The sequence below is a fragment of the Phocoena sinus genome, chromosome 9 (assembly GCF_008692025.1).
Source record: "Phocoena sinus isolate mPhoSin1 chromosome 9, mPhoSin1.pri, whole genome shotgun sequence".
Taxonomy (NCBI): Eukaryota; Metazoa; Chordata; class Mammalia; order Artiodactyla; family Phocoenidae; genus Phocoena; species Phocoena sinus.
Genome location: NC_045771.1, coordinates 24,429,340 through 24,453,130, shown reverse-complemented (window position 1 = coordinate 24,453,130; position 23,791 = coordinate 24,429,340). Strand labels below are relative to the sequence as shown.

The window sequence follows — 23,791 nt, the reverse complement described above, 5'->3', positions numbered from 1 at the left end:
CCAGCTACAACCCTTTTCTGTAAGCATTTACTATGCTCCCACCACGTTCTGACTCCTTTTTGCTCCTTTGCATTTCCTGGCCCTAAAGCGTTTTTATGCTGACGTGAGACGGAGGTTGAAAGTCTTAAGGAAAATAATGCATGGGGTGGAATTTTCGTATTAAGGATGGGTTGGGTTTTTTTGTTTTGTTTTGTTTTGTTTTTTCATTGCTTAGTGATTTTTTCTCTCTCTCTCTCTCTCTCTCTCTCTCTCTCTCTCTCTCTCTCTTTTTTTTTTTTGGCCGTGCCCCATGGCTTGTGGGATCTTAGTTCCCCAACCAGGGATTGAACCCAGGCCACTGCAGTGAAAGTGTCGAGTCCTTATCACTGGACTGCCAGGGAATTCCTGATTTATCCTCTTAAGTTTCCATCAGCAGGTGGAATGGAAGACCCCTCCCACCCTGGCACCTTGGGTAACCAAGGCATTATCCTCCTTCACTGCCTGATCTGCCTGGAGGGCCCGCACATCAGTGCCTTCTTTCCCGAGGTACTCCAGAGTTGATGGGGTACCTTCAAGGCCTCACTCATCCCTCAGCCAATCGCAAGGGTCTGCACACCCGTCTCCACAATTTCCTTCACATTGGCAGGCTGCACACCAGGAGAATACTCAGTTCTGTGTCTCTCTGATTTCCAGCCCAACTTCCCCCTGGCTGCACTTTGCAGCCCTTATAGATTTTAGTAGAGTCTTGTATTTTCATTTGCCCCCATGAGAGGGAAGCAATTTCAGGGGAAGATATAAGGAACTTAGCTGAACTCCAATGCCCTCTGTCCGCGGAGCTGCCATCCCAAATGGCTCTGTGCTTTATCTCTCACCTTGGTGTGTTTAGGGCCTCTTGGCTAGGCCAAGGGTGTTTAATTATAATGGGTTTATTTTTAGTTTTGGGGAAGAGACAAATTCATTTAGGAATGTGGAGAAGTCAGAAGCAAGAAGGAAGGTGGGTGGGACAAATAGAATAAACAAGGAGAAGGGAAATGAATGCTTAGTGGAATCTGTATAGCAGTAAACCTTAGGGTAACTGGACTGACCTTCCCATTTGTCTGTCATGGCTAGGAAGAACTTGGTCTCACATCTTAGAGAAGAGCAGGTTGGAAATCTAACTGCCTTGCAATTCCATGGGTAGTAACTCCCAGGAAGAGAAGCCATCCTAATCCTTCCAGGGGAATTCAAACACCAAGCTCGAAAGGTCTAAAGTCACAGTTAAAATATGCTGACATCCTCATGTTTGCCCCTAAATCTGGGAATCCAGAGTTCCGGAGAGACGTTCCTCTTAATGACCTTGTCCTGGCCACAGGGGCCAGATGGGAGTGGGGACACTTATGCTTGTTTGGCAGCACAGTGAGAAAGGGGGAGAGCCATGGCTTCAAGCACTTGGTTTGGAGGCAAGGTGTGTGATGGGGAGCACAGAGCGAGCGGGGTACTCCTCTGTAGAGCTTGGTCCCAAATGAGTTGGTGGGATTAGACTGCTTGAAGAATAAAGTGTTTTACTCTTCTAGGGCCTCAGGATTTTGACTTTATCATTTGGTTTGCAATGAAGACTTTCTAAGTTCTGGGAGCAGGAGAATGTTCCAGGGTTAGAGCCTCTCATTTTGGATCAGGATAACATTGAAATGACTACAATCCCAAAAGATGACTTGACGGCAGAAAAACGAAATGATGTCACAGTACCTCCAGGAATTGTTGCTATTAATGTGAAAGGCAAAATAACAAAGCTCCTAGAAGATAACAGAGGAGAATACCTTTATGACCAAATACCAGTTATACATATTTAAAAATGCTTAGCCTCATTAGAAATCAGGCAAATGCAAATTAAGGCCATAATGAGAATACTACTGCCCCTCGACCAAACTGTTTGGAATTAAAAAAGACTGATAAGGACCTCCCTGGTGGCGCAGTGGTTAAGAATCTGCCTGACAATGCAGGGGACACGGGTTCGAGCCCTGGTTCAGGAAGATCCCACATGCTGCAGAGCAACTAAGCCAGTGTGCCACAGCTACTGAGCCTGTGCTCTAGAGCCCACGAGCCACAACTACTGAGCCCCTGTGCCACAACTACTGAAGCCCGCGTGCCTAGAGCCTGTGCTCCGCAACAAGAGAGGCCACCGCCATGAGAAACCCCGCACACAGCAATGAAGAGGAGCCCCCGCTCCCCCACTTGCTGCAACTAGAGAAAGCTCCCACGCAGCAACTTAGATCCAACGCAGCCAAGTAAATGAATGATAAATTAAAAAAAAAAGACTGATAATATCAAATGCTGGTGAGGATATGGAATAATTAGAACTCTCGTGTACTGCTGGAGACAGTCTGAATTGGCACACCCACTTTGAAAAAAGTTTGGCATTATCTACCAAAGTTAAAGATATTCATAACCTATGACCCCTATATATTCCCCAAAGAAACGCATGTTCGTGGTTTTATGCGCTAAGTTTGAAACGCATAATATATATATATTTTATAGCAATAGTGCCAGGAACAGGATTGTATCCAGCTTTCAGCTACTATAAATAAACATTCATGAACATGCGTTTCTTATTTTGTTATGCTTGCGGATTCTGTGGGTCAGAAGTTCAGAAAGGGCCTGGAGGGGATTGCTTGTCTCAGCTCTGCAATGTCGGTGACTTCTGTGGGGAGACTCAAAGGCTGTGGCTCAGTGGTGAGGGGCTGAAATCATCTAAAGCCTTCTTCCTCATACAGCTGTACCACCAGAGAATTCCCAAAATAGCATGGAAGACGCAAATATATGCATGCTTCTGGATTTTTTTTTTTTTGGCTGCGCCACACGGCTTGCAGGATCTCAGTTTCCCGACCAGGGATTGAACCCCGGCTACGGTAGTGAAAGCCCAGAATCCTAACCACTAGGCCACCAGGGAACAGAATATGTGTATATATTTTGGCTGCGGGCTTGTGGGATCTCAGTTCCCCGACCAGGGGTTGAACCCAGGCCACAGCAGTGAGAGCCCAGATTCCTAACCACTAGGCAACCACTGGCTGTTGACGCCAGCTGTTGGCCAGGAACTCAGCTGGAGCAGTTGACCAGCACACCTGAATGCAGCCTCTCCATGGTGTAGCTTGGGCTTTCACCCAGCTTGGTGGCAAGTGCAAGCATCCCCAAAGAACAAGGTGGAAGTGCAAGGCATACTTTATCAAGTGACTTAGAAGTCACCTCTGCTGCACTCTGTTGGTTAAGGCAGAGCAAAGGCCTTCAAGGGGAGGGGACATAGATGCCACCTTTTAATGGGAGGAATGTTGAGGTCACTTTATAAAAACAGCATGTGTGTTGAGAGATATTTCTGTGGCCATCTTTGGAAAACACAATCTGCCACAAGCCAACTATCCATCAACAGGAGAATGGATAAACCTAGCGTGGTATAGTCATTATTATGAAATACTATACAACAATGAAGATGACAAACAACAGCTATATGTAATAATGTGGATGAATTTCACGAACATAACGCTGAGCAAAAGAAACCACATGAAGGAATACATATTGTTTAATTTCAGTTATAAATTTTAAAAAACACAAGCAAAATTATAGTGTTTTAAGATACAGGCTTAGGAAGAGCAGCAATTAAAAGGGCAGTTTCTGGGAATGCTGGCCATTCATCTTCTTGACTTAGGTGGTAATTACATTAGTGTTCACTTTGTGATAAATCATTAAGGTGTACATTTTTGTTTGGAGCACTTTCTTGTGTCTTGTATTTCACAAGAAAAAGGGTAAGAAATTAATCTTCTGGCACTGAAAACTAAGTTTATTTGAAAAAGAATTCACTCTGAACTTTAGAAATGATACCCAGCAAACCAACAGAACATTAAACTCTGTCTCCATCTCTAAAAATTCTGTTGGGTTCTTTTTAAGTTATACATGTCTTCTTACCTTGTTAAAATCAACATGCAAAACTATAAAGATAGTTTACATACATGTCATTTTTTAAAGCTACCTAGTATTTCATTGTTTACATATCATAAGTTTTCTTAGCTATTTTGATATCTTTGGGGCTATGAGTAACTTCAAATTCTCTAGATCATCATCGTTATCACTCACCTTATTAAGAACTCCCTAGATCCTAGGCACTGTAAATAGAACTTTTCATTCATAATCTCACAGCAACCTAATGAGACAGGCGTGACTTTTATTCCCATTTTTACTGCCGAGGAAACTGAGACTTAGGTTATGTAACTTGTAAGATTCACAAAGTATAGGCTCCACAAACAATTCATACCTTGGCAAACACATTATAGAGCACTTCCTCTCAACCCCTTTGACTTAATACTTGCTTTGGACTCCTCCCACTCTGCCCCAGGACATTTTTTCCCTTGAGATTTCCAAAAGTGGAATTGCCAGGTCAAAAGGCGGAAACAATTTTAGAATATTCCAGATTGTTCTCTATACACCCTGAACCAAAGTACACCGATATCAGGAGGGTTTAATAAAGGGTCAGGATCATGTCAAGTTTATGGATTCCAATTTTAGAGTCTCTCTGTATGACTTCCCTCACTAAAATGGTATGGGCTAGGGAATACCTAAATATTATTCTCTATACTTGACCTATTTAGAATATCTTAGAGGGTCTTGCTTTCCCTTTCTTAACTGTTTTGGTTGACTATCTGTACCTGGGAGGAAATAATTAGGTATTTCCCCTTAGTGGGTTTTTTTTTTTTTTTTGGCTGCCCTGCGTGGCTTGAAGGATCTTAGTTCCCTGACCAGGGATTGAACCCGGGCCCTCGGCAGTGACAGCGCCGAGCCCTAACCACTGGACCACAGAAAATTCCCAAGAAATAGCTATTGTGACCCCCTTTTTCAGGGCAGATTTTTTTCTTTATAATGCTTCCTCTTTTCTACCACAGAACCTTTCACTGAGTTACTATCCAATAGTATTCCTTTAAGTTTTCTGTGACCTTTTAATAAGAAAAAGCCACATTTCTTCATCTCATAAAACTCCACTGCAAACATTGCTATCATATTACTCATTGCTCTTTAGATAAAGAGTCATGTAATGACAACCTTCTAGAATTCAATGTTAAGGGAAAAGTTTGTTTTTTCCCATAAAATAATATACTTCCTTTGATTACACAGTGATAATTATATAACCTAAAGTGTTTTTTTTATTTTTGCCTTGGTTGCAAGTACCTCTAATCCAAATTTAAAGTTCAGCCATCATAATGATCCCATCCTGAGTTTCTGATATTAAAATGTAAGCTTCCCCCAAAATAAATTAGTTAATTAAAAAAATAAAATGTAAGCTTCCAGGAGGCAGAGATGTTGTCTATCTTGTTTCTGTTGCAGGCACAGAACTCCAGGCAGAGGGAAATAGCTCAAAAGCTTTATACATATTGGGAAGGAGACTCTTTTTTTTGTTTTTTGGCCGTGCCACACTGTTTGTGGGATCTCAGTTCCCCAACCAGGATTGAACCTGGGCACGGCAGTGAAAGCACTGAATCCTAACCACTAGAGCATGAGGGAGCTCCAGAGACTTTATGTATATATGGAATCTAAAAAACAAAAAAGTGGTTCTAATGAACCTAGGGGCAGGACAGGAATAAAGACACAGACGTAGAGAATGGATTTGAAGACACAGGGAGGGGGAAGAGTAAGCTGGGACGAAGTGAGAGAGTGGCATGGACATATATACACTACCAAATGTAAAATAGGTAGCTAGTGGGAAGCAGCTGCATAGCAGAGGGAGATCAGCTCTGTGCTCTGTGACCACCTAGAAGGGTGGGATAGGGAGGGTGAGAGGGAGACGCAAGAGGGTGGAGATATGGGGATATATGTATATGTATAGCTGATTCACTTTGTTATACAGCAGAAACTAACACACCATTGTAAAGCAATTATACTCCAATAAAGATGTTAAAAAATAAAAATAAAAACCAACATAGGGCTTCCCTGGTGGCACAGTGGTTAAGAATCTGCCTGCCAATGCAAGGGACATGGGTTTGAGCCCTGGCCAGGGAAGATCCCACACACTGCAGAGCAACTAAGCCCATGCACCACAACTACTGAGCCTGAGCTCTAGAGCCCGCGAGCCACAACTACTGAGCCCACGTGCCACAACTGCGTGCCTAGAGCCTGTGCTCCACAACAAGAGAAGCCACGACAATGAGAAACCCGCGCATCGCAACGAAGAGTAGCCCCTGCTCACCGCAACTAGAGAAAGCCCGCGTGCAGCAACGAAGACCCAACGCAGCCAAAAATAAATAAATAAATAAATTTAAAAAAAACCAACATAGAAGATTCTGGTATCAGATATGACAGCGAGATTTAAGTTTGATCACCTAGACTGGTGATTAAATACATCAGTCACTAGCCTCAGGTGGCTACTTAAACTTAATTTAAATTAATTTTAATTAAATAACATTAAAAATTCAGTTCCTCAGTTGCACTAGCCACATTTCAAGTGCTCATTGACCACATGTGGCTATTGCCTACTGTGTTGGACAGAGCATATATAGAATGTTTCCATCACTGCAGAAAGTTCTTTTGGACAGGGCTGATCTAGACAACTTGGGTTTATGATGCTTTTCTTTTATTATTTTTTAAAATATTATTTATTTATTTATTTATTTTGGCTGTGCCGGGTCTTAGTTGCGGCACGTGGGATCTTCGTTGTGGCATGCATGCCAGATCTAGTTCCCCGAACAGGGATCGAACCCGGGTCCCCTGCGTTGGGAGGACAGAGTCTTACCCACTGGACTACGAGGGAAGTCCCATATGAGACTTTTCTTTTAGATAAGCATAGTACAGTAAAACGTTGTATTAACTCAGACTGTCATAGCAAGATACCAGACAGGATGACTCGAGAAACAGAAACCTATTTTCTCACAGTTCTAGAGGCTAGAAGTCCAAGATCAAGGTGCCAGGGTTGATTTCTGGCGAGATCTCTCGTTCTGGCTTGCAGACAACCACCTTCTTGCTGTGTCTTCACATGGCCTTTCCTCTGTACACCTGCAGGCGGGGAGGGCGGGGGGAGGGAGAGACGGAGAGAGAGCTGTTTCCTCTTCCTATTCTTATAAGGGGAACAATCCTATTGGATTAGGAAACCACTCTTTTAACCTTAATTACCTCCATAAAGGCCCTATCTCCAAATACAGTCACATTGGGGGTTTGGGCTTCAACTTATGAATTTTGGGGAACACAGTTCAGTCTGTAACAAAGTTTAAAAAGAAGGAGAAGGAAGAAGAGAAGGTGAAGGAGGAGGAAGAGGAAGTCTGAGCCGGAAGGCGAGGGCCTCCTGTGCTATGCTAAGCAGTTGAAACTCTGTCTGAAGCAGAAGGGGAGCCACTATAATGGTAAGGAGGGAGTCTGTGTGATTGAAATGTGCATCTCAGAAAGAACAGCAAATTGACAGTAAGGAGGGTGGGTTGAAGTCGGAGAGGGGCTTGGAAGAATGGAAGCAGGGGGCTTCTCTGGTGGCGCAGTGGTTGAGAGTCCATCTGCCCATGCAGGGGACACGGGTTCGTGCCCTGGTCTGGGAAGATCCCACATGCAGCGGAGCGGCTGGGCCCGTGAGCCATGGCCGCTGAGCCTGTGCGTCCGGAGGCTGTGCTCCGCAATGGGAGAGGCCACAGCAGTGAGAGGCCCGCGTACAGCACAAAAAACAAAACAAAGCAAAACAAAAAGAATGGAAGCAGGTAGTTAGTCTAGTGCTGAATTTCCTCCCGTTTACTCAAAGGAAGCTCACTGGAGAGTTGAAAACTCTTTCACTGAAGCCTCTGGGTTCTACAGGTGCAGATCGAGGTTGAGAGGGCATGTCTGGCCACCCTAGAAGCAGGGTAGTTAAATGGTTGAGAGTAGACTATGGTCAGAAATTTCTGCGTTCACACCTTGACTCCATCCCTTATTACCAATTGACTTACAGTTGGTTGCTCACCTTTTCAAAGCATTAATGTCCTCCATTGTGGAAAGAGACTGATTATTTCATAGCATTGTTCTAAGGATTAAATTATGTAATGTAGGGAAAAGCATTCTGCATAGAGTCTGTTTAGTATTTAGTGCTCAATATACTTTGGCCATTATTACTACTGGGGATATATTTCCTAGATTTACTCTCAAAGGAGTACAGAAAATAAGGTGTTTGTTTGTTTGTTTAAATGAATCTTGTCCATCTCTAGATTGTGTGTGGGGGGGGCGGTATGTGTTCATGTTCTCCACCACACAGGAGTCACCTTTAAGGTTTTCTAAGTCTCCTTCCATTACTAATGGCAGAGTGAACATGAGTTTTAGAGTCACAAGAACTAGTGTCAAATCCCTTCTCTACTAATCCTCTAGCTGTGTGACCTTCAACAAACATCCTACTTGAATCTATAGTTCCTTACAGGTGAAATGAATATGATATTACTTTTCTGTCATTCATTTATTTTGTTGTATTTTATTTGGCTGTGCCGAACAGCCTGCAGGATCCTAGTTCGCCGACCAGGGATCAAAGTCTGTGCTGTCTGCAGTGGAAGCGTGGAGTCTTAACCATTGGACCACCAGGGAAGTCCCTGTCATTCACTTGTTCACAGATATATACTGAGCAGCTGTCTGTGCCAGGCATGGCCTCAGAATTCCACTGTAAGGAAATTAGATACAGTCTGATGACATTTTCAAAGGGAAAGAGACAATGATACTACAATCTCATAAGTGCTCTAACAGACCAAGAGTAGGAGAAAAAACAAAACAATCCTACCCTGAGGAAAGGCATTCTTCCCAATGTCTTCCAGGGGAGACATTCTGATTTCTAAGTGGGGAGTTGAAGGATGGGGAAACAGGGGAAGTGAGTCAGGGCAGGGAGGAGGAAAGAGGGATGGAAAGAGTGCTCCAGGCAGACAGAAAAGTAGGCACAAAGCCCTGGAGGCCAAGGAGTATGGTCTTGAATGGCCAAAACCAAGTTCACTTGGCCTGGGCACACTGTGGAAGGGTAGAGCTGTGAGAGAAGAGCTGGTGTAGAGAAATCACGGGAGGGGCTTAGGGCGTAGAAAGACCTGATCAGATCTGCATTTTAGAAATATCACTTAGGCTGCAGTAGGAAGAATGGGTGGGGTGTAGGTAAAGGAAGCTCCCTGATGTCAGGGAGCTCTATTATAAGCCTAGTGCAGCGACCCTGGTGAAAATATGTCAGGCTTAAGCAACAGGAGATACTTAATAATAATCACAGCAAATTTAACACATATATCCAGGCAGTGTTCTATGTGTTTAGCATATACTAACGCATACAATCCTCAAGACCAGAACAACCCTAGGAGGTAAGTCCTATTATCATCTTTATTTTACAGAGGAGAAATCCATGGAACAGAGATACCACACAGCCTGCTCAAGGTTATATCCTGTTGGGATGTGAACCCAGGCGGTCTTGCTCCATGTCGGGCTTATGTGCTACACCGCACTGCTGTAGATCTAACAGATTTCTGAGATTGACTAAGAATTAAGGAATGAGGTAGAGAGAGGAGTCACAGAACGATCTCCAGATTTCTGGCTTGTAACTGGGTAGCTTTTCATCTCATTATTTGGGCTGAGACACATACTAGGGAAGAGGAGGCTAGGGAGGAAAGATAATGAGCTCCTTGTAAGACATGGTGAATTTGAATTCCCAAGGTGACAGCCACGGGCAGATATCCAGAGTATCATTGTACATATGGGTCTGGAGCGCAAGGGAGTTATTTTAACAGGAGTTATCTATTTGGGAATCATTAGCATGCAGCCATGAGAATGGATTAGATGTCTCAGGAAGAATGTTTTGCACTAGAAAAGAAGATACTACTTTGAGAAGAACCCAGGGGAACATCAATATTAAGGGGTAGGCAAGAGGAGAGTCATTTACAATGGAGATAGATGGGAGGAATATAAGAAACATGGGAAGGAAAGAGACATTTCAAGGAGTACGATGTTAAATGCTATGGAGAGCTCAGCTAAGTGACTGCCCAATGTGAAAAGTGTCCATTGAATGTAGTCACAAGAAGGTCACTCATGAGTGACCTGGGAGAGAACAGTTTCAGTAAGTTGATAAGAGCAATAGTCAGAGTGCAGGGAGCTGAGGACTGAATGCAGGGTGAGGATGTAGAGGCAACAAACACAAAGAATTTCTCCAAGAGGGTTTGCCTATGAAGGGAGGAGAGCTATCTGGAGAGGGATGTGGAGTAAAGGTGAATTTAATTAATTTATTTTTACTATGCAAGACATTTGAGAGTATTTAAATATTAATGAGAAGAATCCAGGATAAACTGAGAGGCTGTGAAACAGGAGAGGGAATTATCTGAGCGCCCTTGAGAAGGTGGAGGGGGTGGATCCACGACATAGACGGAGAGTTTAGCCTAAGCAGTAGGAAGTTTTTTCTTTGTAACAAGGGAGAAAAGGAGAAGAATGAGAAGGAAGATAAGTTTTTAGCTTTTGTGGTGGGAAATGGAGGGAGTTCTTTTTTTTTTTCTTTTTAACATCTTTATTGGAGTATAATTGCTTTACAATGGTGTGTTAGTTTCTGATGTATAACAAAGTGAATCAGCTATACGCATACGTATATCCCCATATCGCCTCCCTCTTGCCTCTCCTTCCCACCCTCCCTATCCCATCCCTCTAGGTGGTCACAAAGCACCGAGCTGATGTCCCCATGCGATGCAGCTGCTTCGCTCTAGCTACCTATTTTACATTTGGTAGTGTATATAAGTCCATGCCACTCTCTCACTTCATCCCAGCCTCCCCGTGCCCTCAAGTCCATTCTCTACGTCTGAGTCTTTATATGGAGGGAGTTCTTGATGGTTTTTATTATCCCTCCAAAGTAGGAGGCTTTACACTATTGGAGAGTGTGGGAGAGAGTGGAGTCAGGGTTAAGAGGAAAACAGAGAAGGTTTAAAACAGACCCAGGGATTTTTTAAAAATTAATTTTTATTGGAGTATGGTTGCTTTCCAATGTTGTGTTAGCCTCCACCGCACAACAAAATGAATCAGCCATACACATACAGATATCCTCTCCCTTTTGGACTTCCCTTCCATTTAGGTTAACACAGTGCATTAGGTAGAGCTCCCTTTATTATAAAGTATGTTCCCATCAGTTGTAAAACAGACCCAGGGATTTTTAGGGCAGGGAAAATACTGTGTGATACTATATTGATGGATATATGTCCATTATACGTTTGTCTAAACCCATAGAATGTACAACATCAAGAGTGACCCCTAATGTAAACTATGGACTTTGAGTGATTATGACGTGTCAATATAGGTTCATCAACTGTAACAAACGGACCACGGGATGTTGATAATGAGGGAGGCTATGCCTGTGTGGGGGCAGGGAATATATGGAGAAATCTCTGTACCCTCCTCTCAGTTTTGCTGTGAAACTAAAACTGCTCTAAAAATATAGTCTTAATTAAACAACGACACACCAGACCTAATGGAGTTGGAGACCAAAGTGATTGAGGAAAGAGAAGAAATTCCAGGCAATGTGTGAGGGCCTGTGAATTGTTAGTGTGGCAATGACCTGCATCTCTGAGTGTTTGCTCTAGCTAAGTGGTAGGTTTGGAGAAGGCAGAGAGATCTAGAGTTGCAGTTTTGACAGTTGAGTCCAGTGGAAGACAAATGGGGATTAGAGATAAGGATACTGGAAGGAGAAGGGCAAAAATAATGGAGTCTAAAGGACCAGGAGAAAGTAGAAAAGAGCTGATATAAAGAGGACAGAGAGGTTCAGGGACTTTGAATTCTACTTAAAGAACAGTGTGTGATAGGTAGCCTCTAAGATGATCCCCAGTGATCCTACCTACTGGTATTCATGCCCCTGTGTAATCTCCTCCCTTTGAGTGTGGGCTGCACCAGTAGAATATGGCAAGTGATGGGATGTTACTTTTTTTTTTTTTTGGCTGCGTTGGGTCTTTGCTGCTGTAAGTTGCGGCCAGTGGAGATTCAAGCGGGGGCTACTCTTCATATCGGTGCGGGGGCTTGTCACTGCGGTGGCTTCTCTTGTTGCGGAGCATGGGCTCTAGGCGTACGGGCTTCAGTAGTTGTGGTGCGTGGGCTTCAGTAGTTGTGGCTCGTGGGCTCTAGAGAGCTGGCTCAGTAGTTATGGCGCATGGGCTTCGTTCCTCTGCAACACGTGGGATCTTCCCAGACCAGGGCTAGAACTTGTGTCCCCTGAATTGGCAGGTGGATTCTTAATGACTGCACCACCAGGGAAGTCCTGGGATGTTACTTCTGAGATTAGGTTCAAAAAGACTCATGCTTGCCCTCTCGCTCTCTCACTCACTTGCTCTGATGCAAACCAGTTACCATGCTGTGTGCCCTACGGGGAGACCCACATAGCAAGGAACTGAGGTCCTGAATCCTGCCAATGACTGCCTGAGCGATCTTAAATGCAGATCCTCCCTTAGTCAGATGGGACCTTCAGATGAGACCAAAGCTCCCATTGATTCCAGGCTTGATTCCAGCCTTGTGAGGGAACTTGAAGCTAAGACCTGCCTAGATTCCTGACAAAAACTGTGAGATAATAAATGCTCATTGCTTTAATACTTAAGTTTTGGGGTAAATTGTTATACAGTAACAGATAACTAATACAAGGTATAAGAAGTAACTTAGTGAGAAGGGAGAAAGGACAGCAATTATGATCAGAGAATGGGGTGTTTGAGTTTACAGTTTCAGCTATGGAGCAGTTGTAATGCTTCATCTGTCCTAAAGAGGGTAGCTGAACGGGTGCTGAGGTCAAGTTCACTAAAGATGAGGTCAACGCCAGGGTATTGGATAAGTCAGGCACATAAAGGTTAAAGTCGCTCAGGATCACTGGGTGGAGAAGAGTGTGCACCAGGTGTCAATTTCAGTGAATGACAAAGTGGCATTTGGGGCAGAGAAGACAACAACCCCAGTGAGGAGGAGAGTACTATAATCAGGTGGGATGAGCCACCACAGAGACTTTTTTTTTTTTGAAGAGGATGGCAAATTAATGGTATGGAAGGGGCACTAGGCATCTTGGAAGATGCTCACCCCAAAACTTGCCTCTGGGAAAGGTGAAGCGTGGGAGAATAACCTCTTCTCAAAAGAGCTACAGGGGAAACAGTGTCCTCAGCGTAGGACCAAGTTTCAAGATTAAGATTAAATGGCATGAAAGTAAGATCCTTGGCTCCTCATAGTGGGCACTCGACGAATATTAGTTGCCTCTCAACATTCACGTAAACATTTATATGTCTTTGCTCTGCGCCTCCCTACCCCGCCATCACTTTACTCGAAAGAGAGACTAGGGCTAGGTGAAGGGATGGGGTCGGGCGGCTGGAGGAGGCGTGGCTCTTCACCCTGCGTCAACGGAGAGAGTGTTAGCAAGGTTCTCAGCAACTTCACTGGCGCACAAGACATATCACCCCGTAAGAGAGATTTATTCTTTCCACCAAAAAGCATTAATCGAGTGCCTAACAAGTGCTAGTCACCGAAGACACAAATGCGAGCGAGATACACTCCCGACTACAGGAAGGGCGCGCGGCCACGTTCTGTGTCAAGGCCAACATTGGTAGGTTTCACGGCGTTCAGACTCTTCCAAGTTCTTCCCACACTTTCAGCTGAGGTAAAATGTCGGACGTCGGTGTGCACCAGTACTGAGATCCCTCTAGGATTCGGCCTCGTTGGCTCGGGATCCCAGTCCGCTCTCCCCAACCCTGGTGCGCCCTCCCGAAAAACTGGCTTCTACGTGGGCTCCCCAGGGGCCCGCGGGGCTGGGCGTAATGGGCGGGGCCAAGCCGGAGGGCGAGGCTGACTCCGCCCTTGGGGCTCCCATGGCCCACCGCGCCCCGCGGCCAGATGCTGACGTGTCCTTTCCTTTCCACTACACCTCCCGACACTACCTACTACCGCTGCCCCGGAAGTCCCGCCCCAGACTTAGCCCATCACCGCAAATCAGCTCTTTCAGCGCTTCCTGAAGTTCTCCACAGGTTTGGGGAGCAAGGGGCGGGGTTCCGCGAGCAGGGTGTCTATTGGCTTGGGGTCCGGCGGGCTCTGGGCTCTAATTGGCCGGAGAGCAGTGGCGCTCTGGCACGCTTGCGCGGCGAGTAGAACGTGTAGCGGCGGTGGAGATCGCGTCTCTTTCGCTGGCAGTCCTGCTGCTGCTCCTGTGAGCGTCCGGCGCGTCGGTCCCGTCCATCGCCCACAGCCGGTCGCCCGCCTGCTTCTCTCCGCGGCGGCCTCTCACCAACACCGACACCCACACTGACACCTCCAAGCCGGCCTACCGTCTTACTCGCTGGTTTTCCATTGCTACACATGGCCTCCTCCGCGCAGAGCGGCGGCTCCTCCGGGGGACCCGCGGTCCCCACCGTGCAGCGGGGCATCGTCAAGATGGTGAGAGCGGGGACCGGGACACCGATCCCACAGGCCACCACCGTGCGGGAGTCTGGCGCTGGCTCCTTCCCCTCCCGCCAGCTTGCATGGTCTCCCAGATCCTCTTTCCTCTGCCCCTTTCCTCACTTTTCACCCGTTCTCGGAATCCCCTCCCTAGACGCAAGCCGATACGGACTCCCCTGGGTGTCTTGCCTCCTGGACACCGTGGCATTAGGGGGTCGCAGTGATTTCCGTGATCGCGGCACTCAGTCTCCTGGCTGTTTACCAGGACAGATAGATTAGTGATTGGTTAAGGGGGATAATTTGTTGGTATCTTGTCCTCTGTCCGTTTTGGCATATGCTGAGTAGTTTGCAGTTTTTCAAGATCCTGACGTCCGCTCTTCCATGGAACTCTTGGAGTACTTGGTCTTCTTGAAGCTTTTATATTTTCACCGACGCTCAGTTACTTACGCCAAGTTTTCTCGCGCTCTGGCCCTCATTTCCCGTCCTTTTCCCTCCACCTCTTGTGTCAAGTCTGTAGTCCTGAGAGCTCCTCATATTTGTGCTCCTCCTCTTTTTGACTCTTAAGATGTTAGGCCGGTAGGAATCTTAGCGATCATTATTGTTCCCTCACTACAGATGAGACTAGTTTGAAGAGGGCAAGTGACTTGCCTAAGGTCACCTGGTGGTTTGGATTGGAGCCAGGACCAGAGTCCAAGTGTTCTGATTCCCAGTCCACTGCTGTAACACCGTAGATTCTGCCTGATTATATATCCCCTTCCTACATCTTTGAATGGTGAATTTAAACCCTGCAAGTGTCATTAAAAAATATTTACCCCCGGCTCCATGATAATTTTGTAGTATAAATTCTCTTTATCAGTTGTCCCCTCTATTGGCCTCCCCCCAACACTCCCTAATATTGGAACCTGACACTTCTTGGTTGTTACTAGAATTTCTGGTTGTGATGACCGCAGACTTCCAGATTGCATTTCAGACTGCAATTCTGACTTTTCCGTCAGGAAATATTCTTTATGAGATTTTGTCCCAAAGCTCTGCAGTGGTTTACTGTCTTTCACAGGATTAAAGTATTCTTCAGCTTGTGTGTATGAATTAGATTTCAAGACTTTTTTTTCCCACTGATGCTTATGTATTCATTTCTTAGGCGATATTCTGCCTCCAGCTGAGATTCTTAGGATTTTCAGTATTGCTTTCCTGTTTATTTATACATAAACGGAGAGTCGGAATTTATCAGGAACTGAAAGAGAAGGGAATTTCCAAGGTCCACATATTTTCACCTCTTTGAAATACTGACTTGACCTATGAAAGGATTATCCTGAAGTGGCTCCTCTTAAATTAGCTTTTTCATTTGCACTGATCTTTCCCTTCACCATAGGAACAGAGCAGTGCTTGGCGGTCTGGTAGTGGAATTGGCAGCACTGAGTGAATCTTTCTGAGTTTTTTCCTTTGCTAAGGCTTGAATTTTTCTTAAAGGCCCCCCTTATTTGTGGGGTGGGAGTGGAAGGAAGCTGAACACACTTTTGCTTCTACAAATGCTGGAGGTTTCCAGGGCATCTGGAGTCTATGGGGTGATGATGTCTGCCCACAGATTACTCCCGAGGATACTGAATATCAACAATCACTTGTTTATTAAGGCTCATGTCTTGAGCTGAGTATTCTGTTTGTATTATCTCATTTATAATACCTAACAAGTAGATAGGATCATTGGCTACATTTTACCGGTATGTAATCTGAGGTTTAGAAAGAGTAGTTTACCCCAGGACAGGTACTTTTTAATTGGTAATGAGAGGCAGAGCTGGGACTTGAACCCAGGCCTGTCTGCTAAAGCACAGGTTCTTGAGCATCATTGTACAGTGCCTCCGACTCCAGGGCATGTCGTTAGCAGAGGGCAGGGTGGGTGATGCATGGCCGCACAATTGCAGGAAAGTGAAGCTGACTGTATTTGAGCGAAGGAAAGATTAGACGTTACTCCTGTCTTGTCCGGGAGCTGCTGTTGTGCTAAGTGACTTTATTTGGTGCTTATGGTCCTTAGGTGCAAAGGAGTGTGGTGTGGAAGACACGTTAGGGTTGGATGGAGGCTTTGAAGATTGCGTGGTAGGGTCACCTATACTGCTGTTTTTCTGTGACCAAGCTGCAAGGGGTGGGTGGGTGAGTTCCAGGCAGGGATTAGGTGAGGGAAGCTGGGTGAACTGCAGAGCGACAGGCAGAATTGTGCCAGGCTTCAAAGCCTGTCTGGAATGAAAAATCGACCCCTGGCCAATTGCTCTGTGTGAAGTTCTTCTGCTAAGCAAAGTTGTATTTTCCTGGAGAGTAATCGTTTCCAGTGGTACCAGGAACCACTTCGTAAGAACTGCAAGGGAAGATGGGGCTCTGTGACAGAGGAAAGTGAGGAGGAAATAGTTTGATGAATAGGAAAATAGTGGCCACTGCTTTGCCCTTTGGGTTGAGGGGCAGAAACTGACAAACCAGAGGCGGGCCTTTCAGGCTGAGATTTGTCTGGACTCAGGATGAGCTGAAGGTCTGAAGGTCTGGGGTTGAGATTTGCTGCAGTGAAGAGGAGTACTCACCCTTCCTCTTTTTTGGCCAAAGAACCATGGAAAGGCTGTGGCAAGTACAAGTTTCTTCTGGTCTCTGCCTTGCCGTCCTAGCAAGTCCTGCATTCCTTCTTTTAAGGTTGAAGAAGAAAGAGCTGAGAATGAAGTTGTAAAAAATTTTTGCATTTGCCCAGTTTTTTTTAAATGACGGTAGAGCCTGCGTCTGCTATTGAGAGTGGGAGCCAAGGGACAGAGCTGGTTCTGGAATGTGTTGAAGGAGGAAGTCGGCAGTAAGTTGACACAAGCGTTGTGGGGCCCTTCTGTTACTGAGAAGGCAGTGAGAATGATGGAAAAACCGAAGGTGGATTTGTATATTTTTTGAGTTGGGATAAGACTGGCAATTGTGTGGGCAGACAGAATAGGACCTGGGAAAGTAAATGTCTCTGTCAAATCAGATGTTTTCTCAAAACCCTAGAGGATTCTATCTCTGGGTTTCTTGAGTAATTACTAGACTTTCTTTAGCTGCATCAGAATATTGTCAGCACATGTTAAATAGAGGTTGGGAGAAGTCTTGGGGTACTGAGTATAAAATTCAGTCACCCCACTTAGCAGCTACTTAAGAGATGGCTATTTTCGCTGGTTTTGCTGTCCCCATTTACTTCTGTCTTGGGGATAGAGCCCTTTTCGAAGTCTTCACTCTAACCCTCCTATCTTATGTCTGCATGTCTTTTCAAGCAGGAGCATGTAGCAGGATAAAGCCACCGCAGTTCTTGAATCTTCTGTGCTTATCAGAAGCAGCCATGGAAGCAGCATATCTTATCCTGCTTATGGTGTGGAAGGCCAAATCTCAATTCCCATTTCACCCTGCCCCATTTGAAAGGGAAAAAGGATCCCTCTGCCAGTCTTTGGTTTTATGCTAAGAACCAAGATTCCCACTGGATGCCTAAGCCTTGGGACACCTAAAGGAGGAGATGGCCACAATTTCCTCCTTTGACAGGAATTGTGCTGCCAGGTTGTTGTGAAGCGGGATGTAGGCTTCCTGGTGAGTAGCTTAGTGGAAATTTCTCCAGTGTACAGCTTGTAGGAAATGCTGCCTATAATTTAGATCATTATAGCTAAGTGTTTCCTACATTTCTGAGCTAAGAAGTATGTGTCTTTCCAGAGTGTAGTGGGGATAGAGTAGTAGTTTATTAATCTGTTCCTTCCTATGTGCACTTAGCTCATGCAGACTGTGAAAGAAAAACACCTTTGCTAAGCTACTTAAAACACTCTTATTCTACTGTTCAAAGGGACAAGGTAGCCGAATAACAATATTTTAGTAGGGCCATTTACAAAGAAGTGGGTGGAATAGGATGGAAGGCTTTTCCCTCTGGTCTTAAAATTGCCCACTTCCCAGCATGTGAGCATGGTAGCTTTCAATCAAAATTGTAAGTAAAGGAGCACTAAGTTTTTGCTATGTCTTAAAGGCTTTCTGTCGTTTTTCCTGTATGAAAAGGAAGCGTCCATCTGGCTCTAGTCATGCTAACAGTGGCTGCTGCCATGTACTAACTAATGATACAGAATGATGAGCAATCATATTTCCTTTCCTGAACGAATTTTATTGATCATCTGTGTCAAGCACTGTCTGGGTATTAGAGAAACAGTGGTAAAAAGTAAATCAGATTCCTGCCCTTACGGGTTCTTAGAGGAGACAGACAATCGACAAGTAAACAAGAAGATGATAGTATAAGATAGTGATTTCCGGTAGGGGAATGGGACAGAGTGGTTGGGAGGAAGGGAGGGGTGGCTCCTTTAGATAGGAAAGGCTTCCCTCAGCTGAGATCTGATGGACATCAAAGAACCAGCCATAGGGGAAGAGTTCCCGGCAGAGGGAACAGCAAGTGCAAAGGTCCTAGGGGTCTCCATTGGTGATTATTTTCAGAATTTTTATAGTAGCTCTTCAGTTTCTTCAAGTTCATTGTTTCACATAAATGGCATGGGTTTAACCTGAGCTATTAATATATGTGTTTTACGGTGATAAAAGGTGGAAAGGCAGCAGAGGTGATGGTTGTTCTGGTATCCTGGTGAGATCAGTAGCAGACATTAAGTCTACTGAATAAATATAACTGATGAGAGATTGATTAAAAAAATACTTGCTCTTGGTCATATTCATGTTTCTTACAGGGCCAAGACTAAGGTTTTTTTTTTTAAGATTTATTTATTTATTTGGGTCTTAGTTGTGGCACGTGGGATCTTTAGTTGTGACACGTGGGATCTTTAGCTGTGGCATGCGGGATCTAGTTCCCTGACCAGGGATGGAACCCTGCAATGCCCCCTGCATTGGGAGTGCAGAATCTTAACCGCTGGACCACCAGGGAAGTCCCAAGACTAAGGTTTTCTGACTTCCTATCAACCAATCCTGTGTATTCCCAAGGTACCCACCTTTCAGTGGACGGGACCTGGATGAGAAGATAAATGCCAAGAGCAGGCTTAGCAAGAGTTACATAGCAGCTAGAACCTGTCAGTGTTTATGCTCCTGACATCATTTTTTTACTGCCTGGAATGTAGTAGCTCTGGCCTCTGACAACACTTTTAACGTAGCAAGCTTTAGGTAACAGTGATGGTGAAAAGCAAAGTAGCATGCTTCGGAGCTCAAACTAATGGTCAGGAGAGAAGAGCTCATGAGCAGTGTGGCTCATTAACAGGAGTGGGGACTCCTGAGGTGGGGTCGTGTTCAGTGCTGGTAATAACGAGGCAAATGATTTGGCACGTCTATGCCCCAGTTTACTTGGGGAGTGAAATTTGGGAAATAAGTGAACATTTTAGTTTTCATCAGTAAGTTCAGAAGAGAAAGTTGACCAGGTTTTTGAATCCCGGTAAGAAGGCTCTAAGGCCTGTTGCGAAACTTACTTATCAGCACGGGCTAGCAGTCCAGCTGTTAGGTATGGTTCTAGCAGGGTGTTCAGTAGATATCCTTTGGAATCTGGTCTTTGGATTTATTTTGTTTCATTTTTTCAAGGGAGAGCATAGCTAAATATTGCAGGAAATTTTTTTCCTTATCAGGGACAAGGAATGAAGTAAAGGGATTCAACTCTTTCTGGGCTTAGGTAGCTTTTCCTCTTATTTCTTGTTTGGAGATGGACACCCACCCAGGTCCCCCCACTGCCCCGCCCCGGTTTCTGTTGCTAATTCCTCTCTGGGGAGACTGACGTATGCTTTTTGTTCTTACAGCGGAAATTGATGCAGAATCACAGGTTGTGAACATTTGATGCAGATGGAGTGTTGTGGGGATTCACTTACTTTCAGTGAGACTCAATATGATAAATTAACGTCACGTTTTTCTCACTTAGCTCTAATGTTTAGGGAAAAAACCCCCAGAGATTTCAGCTGGCCTTTTTTAAAAATTAGGAAGTTAAGCAACTTACAGGGAAAATAAACCTAATGAAAATGTAGATGACACTTTCAGATGTCATTTTTGAGATGTTCAGTCTCTGATATAAACTGGGCTTGGCACATTTTCTCCATTTACATGCTTATGACGGAGACTTTAAGGCACCATCTCCTCTCTCTTTATGCCTTAACACAGTTTGAGGTGCTTTGCGTTCTCTTTATGTGGGAAGTAGCCTGCTGGGGATGGTCTTGTAACACCAACCTCATGTGTAATAGGGGGAATTGAGGAGATTTGGGGAACTGTGCTTCAAGTTAATAAATCCAATGCATTAACATTGTCCCTGGGAAGCAACCTGGAAGAGGAGAGAGATCATGGACCTGGGATAAAGGGGACACAGGTTCTAGGCCAGATGCTGCCGTTCTGCGGCTGTGTGCTGTGGGGTAAGGTAGTCTGCCTCTCAGGCTCTTTTCTTTTCTGTTAAATGAAGTGGTTGGACTCATCGTCTCTAAGCTCCTTACAGCCCCCAAAGGCTGCAAATGTATAAGAAGGAAGCCCTATGTCACGTGTCTTTCAGGCATGAATCAAAGCTGAGAAGTCTTATGCCTTCTGGTAGTCTTCACTTTGAATTGCTGCTTATCCTGCAAGAGACATATTTTCTGTTCCCATTGCTTGTTTTTTGTTTTGTTTTGTTTTGAGAAGGTAGATTAGTCGAATTATGGTTTTCTAGTGTGGAAGACCAGAGTTAGAATTTGAAGCAGACTAAGTGATCAGACACTGGAGCGGCTGGAGGGTGGATAGAATTGAGCCATGGAGAGTCCTGGCTTCAGCGGTGGTGTCGGGATAGGCTAGTGGGAGTGGTTGCTTGGGACCCAGAGGAACATGGTACCAGTGGGTTTTATTTATGCAGTCTCACCTCTGCTTCCGAACACCCAGCCATTCTCCTGGGGCAGCAGGTCTAGACCTGAGAAGGGTGGGGATGAAGAGGACGCTCAGGGAAGCTGTAACTCATGGGGAGAGTTTATTCTGAGCCTGCTCTTGTTTGTGGGAGTCTGGCGGGAGCATGGGGCTTGGTTGGGTTCTGAGCTCTGGTTTTCACACTCTGAGGCCAAAGCCTCTTCCTTTAGATCATTCTCATTGTCTTGCAGATCTTTCCCACTTCCATTTCATGTGCTAGTATAGGAATCATCTTAATCTATTCTTGGTAGTTCCTCCCATGGTTTCTTCAGTTTATTTTTTATTGTAAGCTTTCTTCCATCCTTTCTGGGAGTAGATTTAGAGAGAGAGAAGGAGGCCAGTGATTTTCTAAACAGGTCGTTGCATCAGGACCACCTAGAAGGCCGTTCTGAGGCACTGGATTAGAATCTCTGCAAGTGTGGTTTGGGAATCCGTATTTTATTCTTTTTTTCCCCCGCTGCGCCGCGCACCACGCAGATCTGGAAGCATGGAGTCCTAACTACCAGATGAGCGGGGAATTCCCAGGAATACGTATTTTAAAAAAGCCACTCCTAAGTGATTCTGAAAGAGTCCGTTTGGGATTCATCCAGGGGCTGGCATTTGATACCCACTGATCTTGTTTAACTCCTGTGCTGTATGTAGTTGAAGGGGCAGGACATAAATGACAAAAGAAGTGTATGCTTTTGGGGCCAGTGCCTCTGAATTTTATACGAGAGGGGTTAGTAACTTCTTTTTTTCTTTTTAGCACTTGTCTTGATGGCTCCCAGGACACTTTGCATTGCTTTTAATCTGTAGCTCAATATTAGGCAGACGTCCTCAGGGGTCCATTTACAGTGACTCCGAGAGCCTATTCCTAGGTCATAACTGACAGCTGAGGAGTTGTTTTATATGCCTGATTTAGGCCATATGCTCATTTTAACACTCATTTGCCACTTCTCCTTCTATTTGCATAGATTCCCCAGATCTTCCTATAATTTGGCACCCATAACTTGGCACGTTATTACTATGGAAGTCTTTAGTGTCATCTACAAACATGAAGATTCTCTGCTCCTCACTTTCTGCTCTTAGAATCCTGCAGAACCACACATATGAGCTTTTTGGTTTCTCTATTTATATCCATCCTGTTTCTTGTTTATAAGCTCCGTTCTTAACAAGAACAACACCCGTAAAACCCAAGATGACAATGACCTCTGTGGTGGTCTTAGTCTTTACTTTTTTTTTTTTTTTTTTTTTTTTTGCGGTATGCAGGCCTCTCCCGTTGCGGAGCACAGGCTCTGGACGCGCAGGCTCAGCGGCCATGGCTCACGGGCCCAGCCGCTCCGCGGCATGGGGGATCTTCCCGGACCGGGGCACGAACCCGTGTCCCCTGCATCGGCAGGTGGACTCTCAACCACTGCACTACCAGGGAAACCCTAGTCTTTACTTTTTTTAAAAAAAAGTTTATTTATTTATTTTTGGCTGCGTTGGGTCTTTGTTGCTGTGCGCGGGCTTTCTCTAGCTACGGTGAGCAGGGGCTGCTCGTCGTTGCGGTGCGCAGGCTTCTCATTACCGTGGCTGCTTTTGTTGCAGAGCACGGGCTCTAGGCACAAAGGCTTCAGTAGTTGTGGTACACGGCCTCAGTAGTTGTGGCTCGCGGGCTCTAGAACACAGGCTCAGTAGTTGTGGCACACAGGTTAGTTTCTCCACAGCATGTGGGATCTTCCCAGACCAGGGCTTGAACCCGTGTCCCCTGCATTGGCAGGCGGATTCTTAACCACTGTGCCACCAGGGAAGCCCAGTCTTTACTTTCTATTCCACTAGCTTGTCTAATTTGTAAATAAAACTTTCTTGTAATTCTCAAGTCTTTGAGGTCCTTATGATTAAGGGTCACGTTTGCAGTTCCTTGGTGGCCTTTCCTTCTTTTGACCAGCAGTTTTCTAGTTCATCCCTGAAATACTTCCACATGCTCAGGTGAATGCCATCCAGTGTTAGTAATTTCATAATTATTGGTATTTAAATTTTCGACTTCATGCTTGTTCCTAAGACTTCAAACAGTATAGAAGTATGTAAAGTTAAATGCAAAAATCTCTCTCTGCCCTCCTTGTGAGTTTTCTACCATTCATTCTCATTCCCTTAAGTAAATGTTCTTCCCACAGTTTTTTCATGCAGATATGTACACCCTCCCTTTTCAAACAAACAGAAATGAGGTCGTAATGAGTCCTGTAACTTTCTTTTTTAAATTGTCATAACTATCTGTATCATAATTATACATCTACCTCATTCTTTAATGTTTGAGGAGTATTCCATAGTTTGGGTGTGTTTGCTTATCCACTCTTTTCCTGTTGATATATCAACATTCTTTGATACATCTTCGTGTTCTTGTGTCGGCATTTCCCTAAGATAGATTCCTAGAAGTGCACTTAATGTTTTCGGTAGTTGTAGGGGGCGCTTTACTTAGACTTCACCTTTTTATATCCTACCAGGATCATCTTAGATTAGATTTAGGGCAAAATACAGCTTATCCTCTCCTTACACTCATTAATCCTTTCACGGTTGGTAGTCTATTTCCCCAGTGAGTATCCTTGAAAACCACTATCTTTTCAGTGGAGGGCAGGGCTCTGCTCCTGGGGATCATTAA

The 23,791-nt window shown here is 44.9% G+C and overlaps 1 protein-coding gene and 1 pseudogene across 2 annotated transcripts in view; one reads left to right on the top strand and one right to left on the bottom strand.

Moving 5' to 3' along the window:
• Positions 1-408: 408 nt before the first annotated feature.
• LOC116759126 lies at positions 409-7,935 on the bottom strand (annotated as a pseudogene).
• Positions 7,936-13,986: 6,051 nt separating this feature from the next.
• SND1 (staphylococcal nuclease and tudor domain containing 1) overlaps positions 13,987-23,791 on the top strand; it is a 420,353-nt gene continuing 410,548 nt past the window's right edge. Inside the window, exon 1 of one of the 2 annotated variants that reach the window (XM_032642818.1) lies at positions 13,987-14,319. In XM_032642818.1, coding sequence (XP_032498709.1) covers positions 14,242-14,319 — 78 coding nt within the window. In that variant the 5' untranslated portion in view covers positions 13,987-14,241. The remainder of the gene's footprint in view (positions 14,320-23,791) is intronic. The other variant, XM_032642817.1, reaches the window with a different exon arrangement.